Here is a 21,168-nt window from a genome sequence, read left to right on the forward strand (position 1 = left end):
TATTTATTTATTTATTTAATTACATTTCTAGACCGCCCTATAGCAGAAAGCTCTCAGGGCGGTGTACAACAAATAAAATCACAATTAAAATATGAGCAAGTGTGGAAAAAATATATATATATAGTACAATTATAAAACATTAATAAAATTGCCATTGAGATTAAATTAAGATCATATTAAGTTTAAAATGTTAAATTAAAATATTTAAAAATTTACAAAATTTAAAAAGCCTGGGCGAAAAGGTAAGTTTTTACCTGGCGCCGAAAAGATAACAGAGAAGGCGCCAGGCGTATCTCGTCTGGGAGGGCATTCCATAGTTCGGGGGCCACCACCGAGAAGGCCCTAGATCTAGTTGTTGATCTCCGGGCCTCTTTATGGGTTGGGACCCGGAGAAGGGCCTTCGACGTCGAGCGTAGTGAACGGGTAGGTACATAGCAAGAGAGGCGCTCCATCAGGTATTGCGGTCCGATGCCGTTTAGGGCTTTATAGGTAAGAACCAACACTTTGAATCTGGCCCGGAAACATATCGGTAGCCAGTGCAGCTGCGCCAGGACAGGTGTTATATGGTCAAATTTCTTTGTCCCAGTGAGAACTCTGGCCGCAGCATTTTGCACTAGCTGAAGTTTCCGAACCGTCTTCATAGGTAGCCCCACGTAGAGTGCATTACAGTAGTCCAATCTAGAGGTTACCATAGCATGGATAACTGAGGCAAGATGCTCCTTGCTCAAATAGGGTCGTAGTTGGGCTACCAGCCGGAGCTGGTAGAATGCATTCCGTGCCACCGAGGCTACCTGAGCCTCAAGTGACAGAAGCGGATCTAATAAGACCCCCAAACTACGTACCTGTTCCTTTAGGGGGAGTGTAACCCCATCTAGGACAGGTCGAACGTCAACCATCTGGGCAGAGGGTCCTCCCACCAACAGCATCTCAGTCTTGTTAGGATTGAGTTTCAGTTTATTAGCTCTCATCCAGCCCATTATCGCGGCCAGGCAGCGGTCTAGTACATCAACAGCCTCACCTGAGGAAGATGAAAAGGAGTAGTAGAGCTGCGTATCATCAGCATATTGCTGGAAACGCACTCCAAAACTCCTGATGACCTCACCCAGCGGCTTCATATAGATATTAAAAAGCATGGGGGACAGAACTGAACCCTGCGGGACCCCATATTGGAGTACCCAGGGACTCGAGTAATGTTCCCCCAGCATCACCTTCTGGAGACGATTCCCGAGATAGGAGCAGAGCCACCGCCAAGCAGTGCCTCCCACTCCTAAATCCGTAAGTCGCTCCAGAAGGATACCATGGTCGATGGTATCAAACGCCGCTGAGAGATCAAGGAGAACCAACAGAGTTACACTCCCTCTGTCTTTCTCCCGACAGAGGTCATCATACAGGGCGACCAAGGCCGTTTCTGTACCAAACCCCGGCCGAAAGCCCGATTGAAATGGGTCTAGATAATCAGTTTCATCCAAGAGAGCCTGGAGTTGGCGAGCGACCACACGCTCTAGAACCTTGCCCAGGAATGGGACATTTGCTACTGGCCTATAGTTGTCCAAATTATCAGGGTCCAAGGAGGATTTTTTTAGGAGCGGTCTCACCACCGCCTGTTTCAGGCAGGGTGGGACCACTCCCTCTCGTAAAGAGGCATTAATCACCTCCTTGGCCCAGCCGGCTGTTCCATTCCTGCTAGCTTTTATTAGCCATGAGGGGCAAGGATCCAGAGCAGAAGTGGTCGCCCGCACCTGTCCAAGCACCTTGTCCACATCCTCGAGCTGTACCAACTGAAACTCATCCAATAAAACAGGACAAGACTGTGCTCTGGATACCTCATTAGGATCAACTGCTACAATAATGGAGTCAAGGTCCCGGCGGATGTTCATGATCTTATCACGAAAGTGTCGCGCAAACTCATTACAGCGGGCAATTGATGGTGTTATTGCTTCCTGGGGACCAGAGTGTAAAAGTCCCCGGACAAACTTTATAAAGTTCCGCTGGGCGGTTAAGGGATGACTGAATAGAGACAGCAAAGTATTGCTTCTTTGCTGCTCTCACTGCCTTCACATAGAGTTTGGTAGAGAGCTTCACAAGTGCATGATTACAGCCGTCGGGAGTTCGCCTCCATTTGCACTCAAGCCGTCTCCTTTCTTGCTTCATCACTCTTAGCTCCGGAGTAAACCAGGGAGCCAATTGAGCTCTGCAACGGAGAGGGCGCACCGGGGCGATCGTGTCAACTGCCCGGGCCATTTCCGTATTCCACAGCATGGCCAGGGTTTCGACAGGACCGTCAATTCTATCAGCCGGAAAATTCCCTAGAGCCATCAGAAAACCCTCAGGATTCATTAGTCTCCGGGGACGGACCATCTTAATTGGTCCTCCACCCTTGCAGAGGGGAGAAAACAGTGTAAGTCTAAACCTTAATAGGCGGTGATCTGACCATGACAAAGGAATAGATGAAAAATCCCTCACTCTCAGATCACCATCCCCTAATCCAGTGGCAAAAATCAAGTCCAGAGTGTGCCCCAACACATGCGTAGGGCCAGTAACAAATTGAGACAGCCCCATGGCTGTCATGGAGGTCATGAAGTCCTGAGCTGCTCCAGATAAAGCAGCCTCAGCATGAATGTTGAGATCCCCCAATACCAAAAGTTTGGGGGAACGCAACAATAGATCCGAGACCACCTCTGTCAGCTCAGTTAGGGAGGCTGTTGGGCAGCAGGGTGGACGGTACACCAACAGAATTCCCAGTCTGTCTCGCTGACCCAACGTTATGTGCAGACACTCTAGACCATTAGCCATCTGGATAGGGTGCCTAACAAGAGGGATGGAACTTCTATAGACCACAGCGATTCCCCCTCCCCGACCCTCGGATCTACCCAGATGCTGAACCGAATACCCAGGTGGGCACAACTGGGAGAGATTAATACCTCCCAGATCGCTCACCCAGGTCTCGGTAATACATGCCAGATCGGCCGCCTCATCCACAATTAGGTCATGGATGAGGGAGGTTTTATTATTTACCGATCTGGCATTAAAAAGCAGCAACTGGAGATCCGAGGGTTGGCTGATAGAACTACCAGCAATCCTGTGGGTGTGAGGAGGACCGGAACACGTCACAGCCACCAGTTGTCTGGGGCGAGTTCCCCTTAACTGGCATGTCCTACTCACAGCGCCATACCTCCCATTACCCGTCACTACACTAATAGGGGCCCCCTTTGGTCCTCCCTCCCACAACACTGTCCTCTCGCCCAGGCACATAATAAAAATAAAATAAATAATAAAACTCATGGCATATACACACAATCACACACTCACTCATACAACCCACTCATACATTCAGACAACACAGCAGCATCCGAGGAGCTTCAGCAGCCGATAATCCGTAGTAGCTGATGTAATGGGACCCAAGAACGATAGACAGCAATGACCCCCAACCTGGTGATAATGACAGCAGCAACGGTGGCATACACCTCAGAAGAGGCAACAGCAGCACTTCAGTCTCGCATTCCAGGACAGCCCAACGGCAGCAACAGAAACGTCCACGCCCTGATCAGGATCAGGCCTGGGGCCTGGTCCTGCCAGGCAGAAGTCCCTCTGGGAAGGGTGGTGGAGGTGGTGGTCCCACGGCGGCGGCGGCGGCGGCAGCAGCAGCAAGAGCAGCAGCAAGAGCAGCAGCAAGAGCAGCAGCAAGAGCAGCAGCAAGAGCAGCAGCAAGAGCAGCAGCCTCTCCTTCCCTTGGGCGATGCTTTCTTTCTCCTGCAGGGCCTGGGTCTCCCAGGCCACCTCAGCCAGCCGGCTTATGTATCCCTCCCAAGAGGGACAGGTGATGGAAATCAGTCACAGCTGGCTGGGTACCTGGGACCTGGTCCTGCAGGAGGCACATCTGCCAGGCAGCAGTCCCACTGGGAAGGGTGGTGGAGGTGGTGTTCCAACAGCAGCAGCAACAGCAGGCTCTCCTTCCCTGGGTGGCGATGTTCTCCTTCCTCCTGCAGGCCGAATCTATCACATCCACACTTTCCGAGACAATACGAGAACCGAAACGCAGCCACCCTTTGCAATTCACGCTTATTGGAATTTTGCAATGCAGTTTACAAAAACGCGCATGTTAGGGGAAAGTGTGCGTAAAAATGAATATATGAATGAAAACATACAAAAATGCATTATATGATGAGAAATGGCTTGCAAAAATGTGTACGTTAGTCAAAGCTGCTTAAAAATGTGTTTATGAGGAGAAATCCACACTAAAACGCTGGAGAATTTTCATGAGGACTTTGGTTGTTTTTTTTTTTTTAAAAATGCAAATTGCTGCAGAAACGTGGCAAGTTGAATTTAAGACAGGAAAAAGGAGAAACTTGGAGAACTGGAACTGACAGATCTCTCCATTGCGGCACAGCACCTAGGTAAACGACAGAATTTGCTCGCTCCTATAAATGGCTTTAGAACATTAGTAGACAAATTAATGGAGGATGCTATGTTCTCCCTCCAGTGTTGGAGGCAGTGTGCCTCTACATAGCAGTTACTGGAAATCACAGGTGGGGAGAGTGCTGTGGCACTCGTCCTGCTTGTGGGCTTCCCATGGGCATTTGGTTAGCTCCTCTTAAGAAAAGAGTGCTGGACTAGATGGATCTTGGGACTCATCCAGCAGGGATGTTCGTATGTATTGCAGAACAGAAACAGGAACCCAGGTGTGCAATGCCGATCCAGTGCTGGTTTATTTGGAAATAAGTATGCCCCCACTGAATTGCATGGGACTTACTCCCTGTGTTAGTGTGTTTAGGATTGCAGACAATCATGGTTCAAATAAATTTGTTTATTTAAAAATGTTTGTATTCCGCCTCTTCTCAAAGGAACTCAAGGTCTTGTCCATGCCTCCCCATTTTACCCTCACAACAACCCAGTGATGTAGATCAGACTGAGAGATGGTGACTCAGTTGGTAGCTCCAAGCAAGCTTCACAGGGATTTGAACCAGGGTTTCTCCAATCCTAGTCCAGCACTCTAGACACAGCGGAAGAGACCTGTGCCTCTCCTGATTTGTTGGACTCCAACTCCCATCAGCCCCAGCCAGCAAGGCCAAGAGTCAGAGGTGATGGGCGTTGTACGACACCATGCAAGAAGCACATTGCCAAAATTTCAACCTTCACATTCAGCAAAATCACATGGCCAAGACTTTTGTGGATTGTAACACTTCAAACATCACATGGCGGGGAATCATTTTTTATGTCCAACATGTAAAAAACAAAAACAAAACCCAGCAGCTGCATGTAGAAATCTAGATAATCAGGGACAGGGCTGTCTTATAAAATGTCTTCTCTATAGGCTGTTAAGGTTTTATATACAGGGAGTTTTTGAAAAATGGAAATGGACTGCCTTGAAGTCGATCCCGACTTATGGCGACCCTATGAATAGGGTGTTCATGGTAAGCGGTCTTTAGAGGGGGTTAACCATTGCCTCCCTCTGAGGCTAGTCCTCCCCAGCTGGCTAGGGCCTGCTCAGCTTGTCACAGCTGCGCAAGCTAGCCCCTTCTTTGTCCGCAACTGCCAGCTGGGGGGCAACTGGGCTCCTTGGGACTATGCCACTTGCCCAAGGCTGCACAGGTAGCAGGGCATGTAACCCCTGAGCCACTCCCGGTGGGGGTGATCTTTAGCTGGTCCTTGACACGAGCGGGGATTTGAACTCACAGACTTTGGACTCCCAGCCAGGTTCTCCTCCCCTCTGTGCTATACCAGCTGTATAGGGAGTTTTTATGTATAGTTAAATAAGAAATTCCTGCATATTGGATATTCTGTACTTTTGGAGAAAAAAGTATACCCTACCTTTTCCCTCAAGAGATTCAAGGTGTGGTGCATAGTTTCCCTCACCCATTCTATCTTCTCAAGAACCCTACAAGGTACGTTAGGCTGAGAGAGAGAGTAATACTAGCTCAAGATTACCCAGTGAACTTCCTGGTTGTGTGGGGACTTGAACTTTGATTTCCTCAGTCCCTGCCCAACATTCTCACCCTGTCTGAAACCCTGGAGAGCTGCTGCTAGTCAGTGCAGACAATACTGACAGTGGTCGTCTGACTCAGTATAAGGCAGCTTCCTCTGTTCCTATGTAATAAAATCTGAAATCGTTGTAATAAGTCCTCCGTGACCTCTTGTAACCAGGTTCCTTTGAAAACGTTGCAAGCCAGGGCAGGGAACATCCCTGTCTCATGCATCCATTCTGCCATCTTGAATCTAAGGCAGGTGGTACAATCGAAGCAGCAGAAGAGCATGTATATGGCAATCAACAGCATCCCAACTGAGTGTTATGTACCAGGAGCATTTAAAAATGATGGCTCCTTTCTTCTTTGATTTCCCCCCCTAATTTTTGCATTACATTTTCAGCAGCCTTGAGAATTTTTGCCCACTCTCTTTAGGGAGCGGGATTCCACAGGAAGGGAATTGTCACCCTGGGCTCCAACTGGGAGGAAGGGCGGGATATAAATCTAGTAAAATAAATAAATAGGAATACAAAACTATTTTTTCTCCCGTATTGTTAAACAGGAAACAAAACACAAGCCGTGTCATTCTAAGGGCTCTTCACAGCGAATTCCTTTTTGAAAAGAAGTGTACACTTAAAAAAGTAAATATTTAAATGTGACAAAACACACATATATCATGCAGGTACACCCATCGCATTGCTGACATTGGCTGCAGCTCCTTGTTGAGAGAAAGTGCACTTCAGGGCAAGAGTGTGACAACCTTAGAAGGGAGGCCAGATGCATCTGGATTTGCCATTGAATTATTGCAGATGTGACAACTGGTCACACCAAACAATGAGACTTTCAGGTTATGCGGAAGATTTGGGGCTGGGGCCAACAGATATAATTCTGCCCCCCCACCCAGCTTTCAGTTTATCCAGCTATGATGTGTGCAACGGCCCAATTTAAGATTCGCATAGATTGGGGATAGGGAATCATTTTCAACACAAGGGTCACATTCTCTTTCAGACAGCCTTCCAGGGTCCACATGGCAGTGGTGGTTGGGGACAGAGGCAAAAGGGGCAGAACCGTGACTGTGAATGCTAGCTTCATACAGAGGACTAGTTTTTACACACACCCAGGGCCAGCACCAGAGGGCAGCCAGGTTGAGCCCTGTCTTAGGGCCCTGGCGGTCCAGAGGGGCCTCTGAAGGGCCCCTGCTTAGGGTGGGAGGGTGAAGCTCCCATTCTGTGATCTGCGGCAGCATCAGGTTCTGCAATCCCCATTCCTGGCCTAGTTTGCAGTCTACCTGATCAAAACACCCCAAGTGTAGTGTCGGACTGGGGCCTGGGAGACCAGGGTTCAAATCCCCACTTGGCCACGAAGCTTGCTAGGTGACCTTGGGTCAGTCACAGTCTCTCAGCCTAACCTACCTCACAGGACTGCTGTGAGGGTAACTTTCAGAGGGGGAGAACCATGTTTATATGCCAGTTTGATCTCTTTAGAGGAAAGGTGGGGTATAAATGTAATAATATATAAACAAATAAAAATAAAATTGGTGGCAGTATTGGACCGGTGCTGTTGGCCTTAACCCTCAGGTTGCCCCACTGGCACCCTGCTGTCAACCTCTAATCAGCCAGTAGCCACCCCGCAGCAAGACTATGATGAGGGGTCTGGGTTTGGCTGCAAGCAGCATTCCTCTTATGTTATGAACATGCCTCTCTACAGCAGCCTTCACCAACCTGGAACCCTCCAGATGTTTTGAACGACAACTCGCATCAACCCCTGCCAGCACATGCTCACCATAAACATTAAAAACTGGTGGTGACTGATGTCAGTGTTGGCCAAAGAAATAGCCCGTGCAGGAGCCCTCCCATCCGGCTCAGGAAAACCTTGTATTTGTAGCACAGACCTAGCACCAGCTAATTCCCCCTCCCATTCTCAAAGGTAAAAATGAAACCGGTATTTCACATGTTAAGTAGTCATGCTTGTAGGAAGACATTTGAAACCGAACTAGGCTTGCCGACAGAAAGATCCATAAAAGTTTGCACTTTCTGAAGCAAACAGAAAGACAGCCATCCTTCGAAATTCACAATTCTCCATGTTTTGCACTGCAGTTCTCTAGCCAAGTCATGTGTACAAAAATGGATATACTAGGGTAAGGTGTGCATAAAAAATGCACACACTGGTGAAAACCGCACAAGAATGCATTATATTTGGAGAAACTGCTTTGCAAATATGTGCATATTAGGAAAAAGTGAAAATTTATATTATTATTACTACTCCTACGTTTCTGTCCCACCTTTCCTCCAAGCAGCTCAAGGTGGGGTACAAACATGGTTTTCCCCCTCACCATTTTATCCTCACAACAACCCTGTGAGGGTGGCGAGGCTGAAAGACAGTAACTAAGCCCATGATCTCCCAGTGAGCTTCATGACCGAGTGGGGATTTGAACCCTGGTCTCCTGGTAAAAGGCTGATGAATATTCATGAGGCCTTTAATAAAAAGGAAATTGACGTAGAAATGTGGAGAACAAATTTAGGAAAGGAAACAGGAGAAAAGGAAAGAACCTAAAATGGACAGATCCGCCCCTCGGCACCGTCACGTACAAAACCTACGCGAACTCCGCTGTGCCACCAGCCCTACCCCCGCCCCATCCTTTCCTGTTCCAAATACCCAAGTTATGTTTAATTTTTTTAAAGATAGAAAGATAGAAAGAAAGGACTCATTTCCAGTACATTCGCCAGCTATGATCAGAGGCCAACAACATGCCTCCCCAGATGCTAAATCATAACTGTCATGTTTTTCATATTCCTCGTTATAGCCGCAGCCGATTCAACATCCCATCCCCCGTGACATGTAGGTGTGGGTGGGGGGAGAGAAGAGGCGAGGGAGGATAAATCAAGAGTCATGACAGCTCCCTTGTAGCGACTGGTACAGAGCTGGGATCTGCCACAGCCAACACCCACAGCTTTTGCCAGATGTCTCCTAAGAAGGTCTGTAAGATTAACCCCTTCATGAACAGGGAGGCCCTCCTTAGTCCAAGCTTTTTACTAAATAAACACTTTTTAAAGAGCCCTGTTATCTCCCTGGCATGGGTTACGGCAGTACAGGCTGGATTCTCTGGGAAACTAACACAACCCAGCAGCAACTTAGGGCTGCAATCCCCAGCGTGCTTTCTTGCAATTCGTTACTTCTGAGTAAGCATGCATAGGATCAAGCTCTAACAGTCCAAACCTGAGCATATCGGCTCTGAAGCATCAGCAAGACTTACTTTGTAACAAGCATGTTAAGCAATGTAAGTGAATGAACGCTGCAATCCTATGTGTCTAGAATAGACAACCTGTGGCAGCCCAGACGTTGTTGCACCATGACTCTCAGCCAGGTCAGGGATGATGGGAGTTATAGTTCAACAACACCTGAAAGGCCACAGGTTCCCTAGCTCTGCTGTATACACTTATGTAAGAGTAAGCTTCACTGAACTCAGTCGGACGTACTTCCAACTAAATAGTTCTCTTCACTTTCCTCAAAAGACAGTGAGGCGGAGGCTTGTGAATGAATAAGTATGTTTAGTAAATTGCAATTCTAACTCCGCTTACCTGGGAGCCGAGGTGAGGGAGAAATTCAGTTTACATTAAAAGGCAAACCTGCTTAGTTCACACTTTCCAAAAGAATATGCAAACCAAAACGCAACTGTTCTTCAAAATTCTCACTTATCTGAATTTTGCAAAGCAGTTCTAACAGCCAAGTAGTATGTACCATGCTAGGGTATCATCTGCATATGAATGCATATATTTCTGAAAACACCATGCACAGCTATAGAGTTCCCTGGGAAGAGGGACTGATGGTTACCTGTGGGAATTGTAGCTCTGTGAATAGGGGGTCACCTAACAACTCTCGACCCCCTACAGCAGACTACAGTTCCCAGGAGTCTTTAGGGGAAGCCATTACTATTTAACGTAGTATGATTCTGCTTTAAATGTATAGTGTAGATGGGGCCTATGTATATTAGGAAAAATTGCACTAAAATGCTGATGAATTTTCATGAAGGCTTTTTTTTTTTTTTAAATCACAAACTGATGTGAAAATGAGGATAACTGAATTTACAATTGAAAACATGAGAAACAGAGAGAAACCCAAATTGACAGATTTGCCCATCTCTATCTGGGAGTAAGTCCCACTGAATTCAATAGGATTTACTTCTGAGTAGACATGGTTCATATTGCACTGGTAATCTATAAAACCATTAAAAGCAGGGGATTTATCCATTAAAATCCTTTAATTGATGAGGGGAGCCTCACTGTTCATGCAGCATTGGGGAAAACAGCCCAAGTCCTTCTGGTTTAGAAAGCAGCAAGAAGCTTAAAGTAAGGCTGAGTGACTCAAAGTTGCAGCTGCATGAATGATCAAGTGGTCGTTTGTCCACTTCATTCATTGTTCAGATGAAGACCCATGGCCCACTTGTGTAGAAATAAGACTGCCCAATTATTTGAGTGCATGTATGAGCATGGATGGGCAAATCTGTCCAGTTTCTCCACTTTCCAGTCCTAAGTTCAATTATCCACGTTTGCACATCAGTTCGTAAATTTTGCAAAGTCCTTTTGAACATTCACCAGCATTTTAGCGCAAATTTCTCCTGATAGACACATTTTTGTATGCAATGTTGCATACACAATTTCCATTTTGTGTGTTTTTTTCATGAATATATGCATTTTTATGCACACTTTACCTTAGTATTTCCATTTTTGTACATATTACTTGGCTGGAAAACTGCATTGCAAAATATGGGGAAGTGCAAATTTCAAAGAATGGCTGTGCTTTGGTAATGGGAATTGTCTCTGAAAGTGCAAATTAGGTATTACTATTACTATCATTATTAGGTCCCAGGGTGGGGTACAACAATTGTAAAATGCAACAATTGTAAAATACAGCATTAAAAACAATTAAAAACAACCTAAAATCAAGGAACAAGGCGGGTCCTAAAAATATACATCTCAGGAGTCAAAGGCCAGGGTAAAGAGGTGCATTTTCAGCATTTGCCTGAAACTGTACAGTGAAATTGTCAGATGCACCTCAGTGAAGAGGGAGTTCCACAAGTTAGGGGCCACCCCAGAAAATGTTCTTTCCTGGGCCAGCCACCCCCCAAGGGTCTGAGGGTGGCTGAACTGCCAAAAGGGCCCCCTCTGCTGATCTCAACACTCGAGAGTGTCTGTAGGGACAGAGGTGGTCTTTCAGATACTTCGGACTTAAATCGTTTAGGGCTTTAAACACTCATGTGAGCACCTTTAAATGAGCCCAGAAACAAACTGGCAACCAATGCAGCTCTTTTAAAACAGGAGTGATATGAGATCTTAAAGCAACCCCAGCTAGTAATCTGGCAGCTGCATTTCGGACCAGTTGAAGTTTCCAAGTCGTCTTCAAGGGCAGCCCCATGTAGGGGGTTGCCTATAAACATGAACCAAATCTACCTCACCCTCATCCCTATTGGTGGTGAGGCAGCCTGATGACTATTAGACCAACCATTCAGGTGCAACGCACAATGCATCCCCCAACCCTCCAGGTGATCAAGCCACACAATGCAGACCACAGCAGGCTGGTAACAGAGAGCTTTGTGGCACTGCATAGCCCACACTGTTGGTAACTTGGCCTTACATTCACCGTATGTAAGCCGTTAAGGCCAGTAGCCCAGCAGTTCTACAGCTGCAGTCTTATACACACTTACTGTGTATAGAATTGTACTGCATGACTGTTCTGTGTGCACTGCACACCCTTGTTATTTGTATATTGGACGTGCCACCCTTTGGTTGATGTTTTAAAGTTTCTAGTCCTCTTGGTTGGAAAACCACCGCTTGAAAAGCATGATTGTGGATGTTTGAAAAGCATGAGAGAATAAGGGAGGGAAGCCAAAGACAAGTTTATTTTTCAGATCTCAGAACAGACACAGCCTGTTTACCCACTGTGGTTTCCTGCACCAGCACCTGTACCACACACACAATTATGTACCCAAATTATGACAGTTACATATATGCTTATTAGTTTATGCCCTTAAGGCCTGTCATATTTTTATAGCCCTGAACACTTTGCCCACCCGCTGACCTAACTTTATTCCTATTGCACTTTGTATGATCCCGGAAGGAAAAAAATTGTGTTGGAATGTGTTATAGCAACAGAAAGTACATATGAATCAACACAGATAAAATAAATTACAGATGCAATCTTCAACATACTTATTTTCAAGAAAGAGGGACTGACTCCAGGTAAATGTTCCTAAGAGCAGACTGTTTCACTCAGAGTGCTCGGCCCAATTTTCTTGGCCAGAACCATCCATGCAACAGAATACAAAATATCTTCTCCTGGGCAGACATGAAGCAAATTGCCCTTATCACTGAGTAATCGCTGCTCGCTTAACAGATTTGGAATTAGGATTGCGTTCAGAAATGTCATGTGATACAGCCCTTCTGGGTCATTGCCAAACAGGTGACTTCCTATACATCAGAGCTGGGGAACCTGTGGTCCTCCAGACATTTCTGGGCGACAACTCCCACCATCCTTGGTGCTGATGGGAACTGAATTTCTCCAGATGCCTCCTTCTCCTGCTGTGCATAGCAAGCTAGTGCAGAAGTGTCTAAGCTCAGCTTTCTCCCTCATCTCCTAATTTCCCGTGGAGAGGGAAGGGGTTCCAAATAAGCAATTCCTCACTTGAATTAGCAGCACAATCCCATGCAACACTTCCAAACACGTAGCAGCTCTTGATGCTATACTTCATTGCAGGATCAACATGCCCTGCCCTTGTGGAATGCTACTATAACCAGAAGTGTTGATAAGTGAATGGCTGGGCTTGCTTCCAGAACTTAATTTGTTTAGGGGAGGGGAAGCACTTTTGTAGGAAGGAGTGGGAATCCCTGTGCTCAGAATGTGGGCCTGGAAATGAGACCTGATCCAATAGGATATATAAATAAAATGAGGGGTATGCAACCTTTTCCCCCTTGGGCCTGCTATTAGCCTTTCACAACAGCCTGACATGCGGGGGGGGGCAGGGGGAGGATGCAGGCAAAGGTTTTCCTGGCATGGGAATGAAAGATGGGGAAAGTAGTGTAACATGAGCTCCCAATTGTTCCTTTGCAAGAGGGGCTCAGTGCCAATCAGCTGACTAAATAGTATTAAAATAGCTGGTCAAGCCTGGAGCCAGTGGGTGGCCAGGTCAGGCACTGGCTGAGGGCTCTTGCAGCCCAGAAGGGTCCCTGTGCCAGAAGGTCCCCTCCTTAGGCTAGGAGGATGAAGCTCCTACCCTGCAATCCATACCAGCATCGGGTAGTGGGGGAAATGGTTGAGTTATCCAGTGACACGCCGCTACTGCAGACCGTGGAGCAGGGGAAACACCCCCTGATGCAGGTGGTGCAGGCTTTAATAGGTCCACCCCACCTACCCCTCATGTCAGCGTGCGGTGCACACTCATCACTCAAGATGGTGGCGGGAGCATCCCTAAGGTGATGGCACGTGTCCATGTATAGTGGGCTACTGTGTTCACACAACACGATGCAGCAACATGGGAAGTGGAGTAGGTGGGCCTATTTAAGCCCATGCTGCCTGCATAGGGAGGGGGTGTTGGGAAGCATGATGACCAGGGACTGAGGCAGTCTGTTGCCCAAGGACCCAGTCATGCCTGGTGCTGGCCCTGTTCCTGGTCCATTGATCTGTTTGCCCAACACAACCACTACTCCAGCAAAATTCCAGAAATGTAATATTTTTCCTATGTGCGCAAGGAAACTGTAGCCTACAAAACTGAAAGGAATGTAAATATATATGCACAGTGGGCTAGTGTGCTGACACAACACGATGCGTCAACATGGGCAGTGGAGCACACATACACTTGCAAAATGCATCTCTTTAGAAGCTGGGATTGGAGGACAGGCTTTAGGAAATAGCCAGCCTAAAGAAAATAGCCTTTACTTCGGCCTTTCGCTGCGATGATGCTATTAGTCATTCAAAACAATATAATGCAGTCTTTAAAGTGCTCCACTTATTATGCTCCTATTTTGTGTCAAAGATTTAAGCAGCTAAGTAGGCATTAGATTCTAAAGTGCTCTGCCTTAAGGCTATCTCCTCTTACCTTCTGATAAAGTACATGACACTTCCCGAGTTGCCTTGTGATCAAGGTTTGGTTCTCCCACCACGGAATTCAATGTGACTTTGCTGACAAATCGGACCATAGGAGGAAGCTGCCTTATGCTGAGTTAGACCATTGGACTGTCTACTCTGGATTGACTACTACAGGATGGCAAACCTGTGGCCCGCCAGCTAGCATGGTCAATGGATAGGGATGATGGGAGGGAGTCCAACAACATCCGGAGGGCCACAGGTTCCCCATTCCTGGTCTACCCCACTGACTTGCTGTAGATTTACAGGGTTTCGGATAGCCATCTTTTCCAGTCCTACCTGAGACTGAACCAGTGTGAACCTGGGATCTTCTGCACCCAGAGACTCTGATACCGAGCTATGGTCCTCCACTTACAAGAGGGAGTTGCAGTGACCTGCAGCTCTTGTAAGGACTGAAAATGAAGGCTACTAACTCCAGAGATTGGACAGGGAAATGCACTGGAAAGCGTGCAATGCAATAATGTCATTTAACCAACATCCTCTGATCTCCCCACAAACAAATCAGAATGAACGCTCATTAAATGGTCAACGTTGTCCATTTAACGTTGTCTAACCTCTCTGCAAACAAATCGGTATAAACACTCAAAAACCAGGTCGTCTAGAAGCACTCTCTGTGAAGAAGGGTGGAGGCTGGTCCATTAGGGCCGATAGAGCACCGCCCCACCAGTCTCAGTGTGCCCTCAGCCAATCCATGCCTGCTTGCCTTCTTACTTACAATGAGCAGTCTAGAGGGTGGCCCTGCATGTCAGCTTCCTCCTCCTTGGTCTCAAAATATTGCCCTTCGTAGAACTTAGCAGGGAGGAAGATGGGTAGAAAACTAGAATGAGTTGGCTCTGGCTATCATTGGCTCTGGTTCCATCTACTGTTGGGCGCTTTGTCTTCTGCCCCACCAGTCCCAAATTATGGGCACCAGACATCACTGGTGAAGAAGTGTCTTTTTTTGACTCTCCTGAACCTCCCACCATTCTGCTTTGTTGGAGTATTCCAGTTTCTTGTGTTAGGAGGAAAAAAACCTTCTCTGTATTCACTTTCTCCACACTCCACATCATTTTCTACACCTCTATCATCCCCCCCCCACAAACCTTACTTGCTTTTCCTTGAAGCTAAAAGGACCCAAACGTTGTAAGCTTTCTTCACATCCCTTTGATCATTCTGATGGACCTTTTCTGGCTCTCCAGGTTTTCTGGCCCAGGTATTTCCCGTCCCCTGTTAATTTAGTTTGCAACCCTACAACCAAGACATCATTTGTAACAAGACTAGCTTCTCTTTTGAAAAGAGGGCCACAGAAAACTGAAGTGGGAAGATCTGGGGGGGGGGAACCCAACAAATTATTGATACCCCCACATTCCCAGACAATAAAAGCTGTTTGGAAAACAAGGCATACTACCAATAGACTGTGAAAAAAGGCATCTCCTTCAGATCTAAAAACTCTTCTGCTCTAATTGAAGGCTACCCTTCAAAGCAAACAGGAAAGTGACCAGCTGAAGCACATAGCAAATGGAAGGCTGCCGTGAGAGCAGCCATAAGTAGTTTGGTCTTTTGAAGCTGCATGCATGATCATTTGGCTCTGAGTTTCTAAGAAAGCGGTTCAGGAAGAGAAGGGGAGGCAAGAAAAGCAGGATCAAACATTATGTGCAAGCCAAGGCCCACTTGACTTAAACATTACTTTTGCTTTTTTTCCACAACCTTTGTCCGCAGAGCTCTTTGCGTCTCTAGTGTCAGCAGGTAAATCAATAAAGGAACCCGGTCTCTACACAAACAGACAACAACAACACTGGCTGGGTTTTGTAGAATAGGGGCAGCCAACAGTCTGGGGAGGATGGTTGTAGTCCAACATCATCTAGAGGGCATCACACTGGCCACCCCTGTTGTAGAGAGATTTCCTTCTTCTCGAGCAGAAGGCAAGAACCACAGTTCACAGGTCATGGCCCCACGGTAGCTATATCGGCCAAGCAAGGAGGTGCCCTCCATGTTCTGGATCACCTGTCATTATTTTCTATCTCCAGAGGAGGTAACTAACCTAGGGGAGGTCTCTGATGTGCCATGGATTTCTCATCCTGAACCACAACATCTCTCTCTGTGACCTTGTGCAAGCTTCGATGAATGAAATGGGATCTACTTCCCCAGTGGAGGTTGGACCATTAGGGCAAGTGGGGCACCACCCCACCAAGCTCAGTCTGCCCTCAGCCAGCCCCCCCCCGTCTTCTGCCTGGCTGGCCTGCCTGCCTATCTCCAGTCTAGGGTTGGCAGATCTTCCTCCTGCTCCTTAATCTCAGTATTGCTCCTTGTAGAACTCAGCATAGAGTACCTTGTATTTTATTCTTGTTTGTATCTTGCATATGGCCTATGGCTAATTCTGCAATAAAGTACCTACCATAGAGGAGGAGGAGGGAAAACCAGAATTAGTCAGCTCTGCCTGTCATTGGCTCTGACTCTGCCTCCTGTTGGGCACCCTGACTTCCACCCCACTAGCCCCAATGGGCACCAACCACCACTGTTCTTCCTCACATCTATGGAGGTTTCTGACTAACATTATAAAGGTTAATTTGAGCCCAGAGCCACTGCATCTACATAAACCAAGTACAGAGACCAATGTGGAGAGATGGTTGGTGTGTTCATTGCTAGCCACAGTTTACAGGGAATGGCCCCACAGTAGCTACAGAGATCAAGCAAACAACACCATTGTTCCAAAGAGAGAAGGCACAATTTCTGGCTCACTGTCTGAGGAAGCCAATTGCCCTCCTTGTTCCGGGTCATCTGTGATTATTCCTCAGAAGTACCTCTCACGCGCGCCAACTCATTCATTCTATGCCCTGAGAGAGAGAGAGACGATGGTTGTATTTAAAAAGGCCCATCTGTTAGGCCTGCATGTCAAAGGCACAAATCCTTTTGTATAAAAAGAAGAGTATAATCATTTGATCTGTGTTGGCAACATTGATTCATTTAGTTCCGTACTGTCTTTTCACTTACTAAAGTAGAACTCAACGCAGCTAACATCACTCAAAATACAATATAACAATCAAGAATTAAACAATGAGAACTATTAGAAAACAAACAGCAGATAACTAAAACAGAGTCAGCTAAAAATACCAAAATTAAAGGAAAACTCATCTGACCAAAAGAGCTTTCACCTGGTGGCTGACGCTGAAAAGAAGGAAGCCAATTAACTCTCCACAGGAGAGGTCTACTAGTGAAGGCCCTTTCAGCCATTCCTGACTAGTCTCACATCCACCCACATCAGGGTGCAGACAAGAGCCATTGTAGTTACTCTAAGATATCATGGAATTGCTATATCACCTGTAAGATATAATGAAAATAAGCGATCACAACAATAAATGCTCTTAAAACACAGCACTTTTTTTGACAGTTCAGTCTTGAATAGAACCAAGATGAGAACTTTGCACTTCTGGCCCCATCCCACACAAAATCTCTTTGCTCATCTCCTTCCTGAAAACAGCCTTTAAAAAAAAAAAATTAAAGGAGTCACCCAAACGTGAGCCTCCCTTTCCAGAATCTGGAGCAACAAGACTCCTGCTGTTGGAATAAAGCTAGAGGAGGAAGAAAAGAGCAATATGTGGTTTTCACACACCTCCATAGTTCTGCTTTCTCTCCCATTAGGTGTAAAAACCAAAGCCTTTAACACTTTTGCAGTGAAGCAAACACACACACAGCTGCAGCCAGAATAAACTGAACCAGAAAGTACTCACAATATCCTTCTTTGGGGAGTCCATCCGAAAGGTCACTCTGTGTATTCCCTCCTTTTGTGGACTGTGGGGGTACTCCCAGGTACCCTGCATGCTTCTAGGAGCACAACCATCCAGGTCTTGGAGTTTATAATAGTTCTGTTTGGTGTCTGCCCAACAAGGCAAGGGGGAAGTGACACACTGATAGTCACCTGCTTGCTTGTCACTTCCCCCAAGGCAGGTGTGTGAATAGGCCAGTCCCTCTTCAGACTAGTTTCACCTGTGACCTCTTTGCAGACTAGTGCCTTCTGGAGAGGGTGGGAAAGCACCCAGCTCCAGCGACACACTTGGACTTTAAAGAAGACCTCTGTTGGCAAGAAGCTTCTCTATGGAGGGCAAAAGGCTAATCTATTAAATGTGCATCTTGCGTTAATCCTCTCCGGTGAGGTAGGCAAAACTAAGAGACAGTGGCTTTCTCCAAGTTTCTCAGCTTGTATTTGAACCCAGATCTCCACAGGACCACTTCTAAATGAAAAAGTGAAGGAAACAATATTTTATGGAGAATTCTGAACTTTGTTTCAAAGAATTGGGGGTTTGTAAAAAATCAGTGATACTTTGCTCCATGCAAATTTGAAAACAAGGATTGGATTGTGGTACCTTTTCTAGCAGACGTGCACTCCCTGGAAATGATCACCTGAACATCAACACGTTGAGTGAAGAAGTAGATGTTTGCACCAAAGGAAAAGAAGTATCCCTTCCTATCTGTCCCAGAAAGATGCTGTCGCCTGTCCTATCGGTAGCAGTCTTGATCCGGTACATGTCCCTTGCACATGAGTAGACTGGCATGTCTATGTGGCTTTTTAAAAAGGCAGAATCATAAGTCCCCACACATTTAACAGATTTAATTTTTAAAAAATTATGAGGGCTACTCTGGTTCATTCATTCTTGTTAAAAATTGCTTGGAGAATCTAGAAAGTGTGGTGTTCAAAATTTGTAACAAAAATTCTCTTGGAAGCAGCTGGGTGCTCTGAAATGCTACTTCTTTCTGGGTAATTGTGTGGACAACAGGAATGGAGGAGACTAGGGATGGAAAGATGTGTCTGTTTTGGTTCTCTCCATTTCCCATTTTTCCAATATTAAAGTCAGTTCTCTACATTTGTACAGCGATCTGTGATTTTTTTTTTTTTTAAAAATCCTCATGAAAATTTGCCACCATTTTAGTGCAAATTTCTCCAAATAAACATATTTTTGTAGGCAGTTTTGATAAAGGCATTTTTGCAAGGCATTTCTCATCACTTCATGCCTTTTTGCATGTTATCTTCACTTACACATTCATTTTTATGCACACTTTCCCCTAATATATGCAGTTTTGTAAATGTCGTTTAGTTGTCAAACTGCATCCCAAAATTCTAATACATGCGAATTTCGAAGGATGGCTGGGTTTCGGTTCTCATATTGTTTTGGAAATTATGAATTTGATAAATTCTGCTTGAAATGCGAACTCAATTGAAATTCTCACCCATCCCTAGGGGAGACATTTGATTCAGTTCACATTTAAAGATGAATCTGAAATTCACACTTTCCAAAACAATATGAGAACCAGAACGCAGACAGAACCTTCAAAATTCTTATCTCTGCAGTGTCGATTCCCATGCCCCCAAACAACTAAGATACTCTTGCTTTTGTATGCTGATGATGCTGTACTGTTATCACTTTCCAGAATTGGGCTGAACCGACTATTGTCTGCATTTGGGACCTATTGCTCTGAGAAGAGTCTGACTATCAATTATAGCAAGTCTAAAATTTTGGTTTTTCCTAAAGCTCAGAAAAAATATAAATGGATTTAAATGGTAATATCATTAAGCCAGTTGCCCATATGAAATATCTAGGCATACAAGCGTACAGCCCTAGACTTTGGTCTGAACAACGAAGGCAGGCAACTGACACAGCAAATTTTAGCCAGCAGCTGATCTGCAGATTCTTTTTTTTATGCAAGGTGGTCAGTTTATCCCTTCTGCGATTCAAATTTACAAAGCCAAGACTCTGGCTCAACTTCTTTGTCATATTCCTATTTGGGTATTGGGATTTAATGCCCAAGTTGAAAGAGTCCAGTCTGTATTTTTTAGGAAGTTATTGGGCCTTCCTTCCTGTGTGGAGAACACAGCTATTTATCTGGTATTTGATCAAGTCAAATGCAAGGCATGGATTGATGCCTTTAAATGGAAGAGCATTTACCCTTGCGTGCTTTAGTGTGTAGCCATGAGCACTATTAGAAGGACAATTTAGTAAGTTGCCGGTTAACAAACAGATATGTCCCTTTGGCACTGGAACAATCGAATCTGTTGAACGTATTCTTTTGTATTGTGACATGAATAAAGAATACAGATAATTTTCCCATTATTAACAGCCTTTTCTGGAAGTAACTCCACAACCTTAGTACTAAACTGTTCAAGGCAGCCTTTCCCAACTAGTGGGCCACCAGATGTTGTTGGACCACAATTCCCATCTTTCCTGACCATTGGCAATGCTGGCTGAGGCTGATGGGAGTTGTGGTCCAACAACATCTGGTGGCCCACTAGTTGGGAAAGGCTGGTTTAAGGGATGTGTCCTCTTATATCACTGAAAGGGTTTCTAAGTTTATTATGATTTCAATGCAAATCAGGGAAAAATGTTGCTATCCTCCTGAGAGAAGGAATTTTAAGAAAACTGTATTTTTTCTCTTATGTCATTATTTTAAACTGTCTTTTAGATGTTTTATATAACTTTGCTGGTCTGTGACCATAATAAATACATAAATACTACCTTCAACATTTGCCCTTGTATGAATTTCACAGTGCAGTTTTGCAACCAACTAATATTTAGAAATATGCATATATTGGGAGACAGTGTGCCTACAAACGATATATAACACACACAAATGCATTATATTAGGAGAAATTACATGCAAAAATGTATACATTAGTCAAAGCTGTATACAAACTGTATTTATTAGGAGATTTTTGCTGTTGTTATATGCCTTCAAGTTGATTACGACTTACGGCGACCCTAAGAATCAGCGACCTGCAATAGCATCTGTTATAAACCACCCTATTCAGACCTTTATTTGCAGTAAAATGCTGAAGAATTTTCATTTCTTTTTTTTAAAGCAAACTGCTACAGAAATGTGGAGACATGAATATAAGATTGGAAAAATGAGAAACGGAGAGAACCAAAAATGACAGATCCTTCATCCCTAGTGGAGAAAAAACCTTCCCCAAATCAATGCAAAGAAAGGCGCCTACATCAGCACCCAATGAAATACAGGATGTTTCAAGTAAGAGACCGAGCCAGGGCAAACAGGACGTGAGCAGGAAGAGTAAACTGTGTCTCATGCATTGTCGATTTAGAAT

The 21,168-nt window shown here is 45.4% G+C and overlaps 1 protein-coding gene across 1 annotated transcript in view; it reads right to left on the reverse strand.

Annotated features, from left to right (window-relative positions):
• BNC1 (basonuclin zinc finger protein 1) overlaps window positions 1–18,076 on the reverse strand; it is a 119,643-nt gene extending 101,567 nt beyond the window's left edge. Inside the window, exon 1 of the mRNA XM_061595424.1 lies at window positions 17,804–18,076. Within this exon, the coding sequence (XP_061451408.1) occupies window positions 17,804–17,893 (90 nt within the window). The 5' untranslated portion in view covers window positions 17,894–18,076. The remainder of the gene's footprint in view (window positions 1–17,803) is intronic.
• Window positions 18,077–21,168: the final 3,092 nt, after the last annotated feature.

Source organism: Rhineura floridana, chromosome 14 (assembly GCF_030035675.1).
Source record: "Rhineura floridana isolate rRhiFlo1 chromosome 14, rRhiFlo1.hap2, whole genome shotgun sequence".
Lineage (NCBI taxonomy): Eukaryota > Metazoa > Chordata > Lepidosauria > Squamata > Rhineuridae > Rhineura > Rhineura floridana.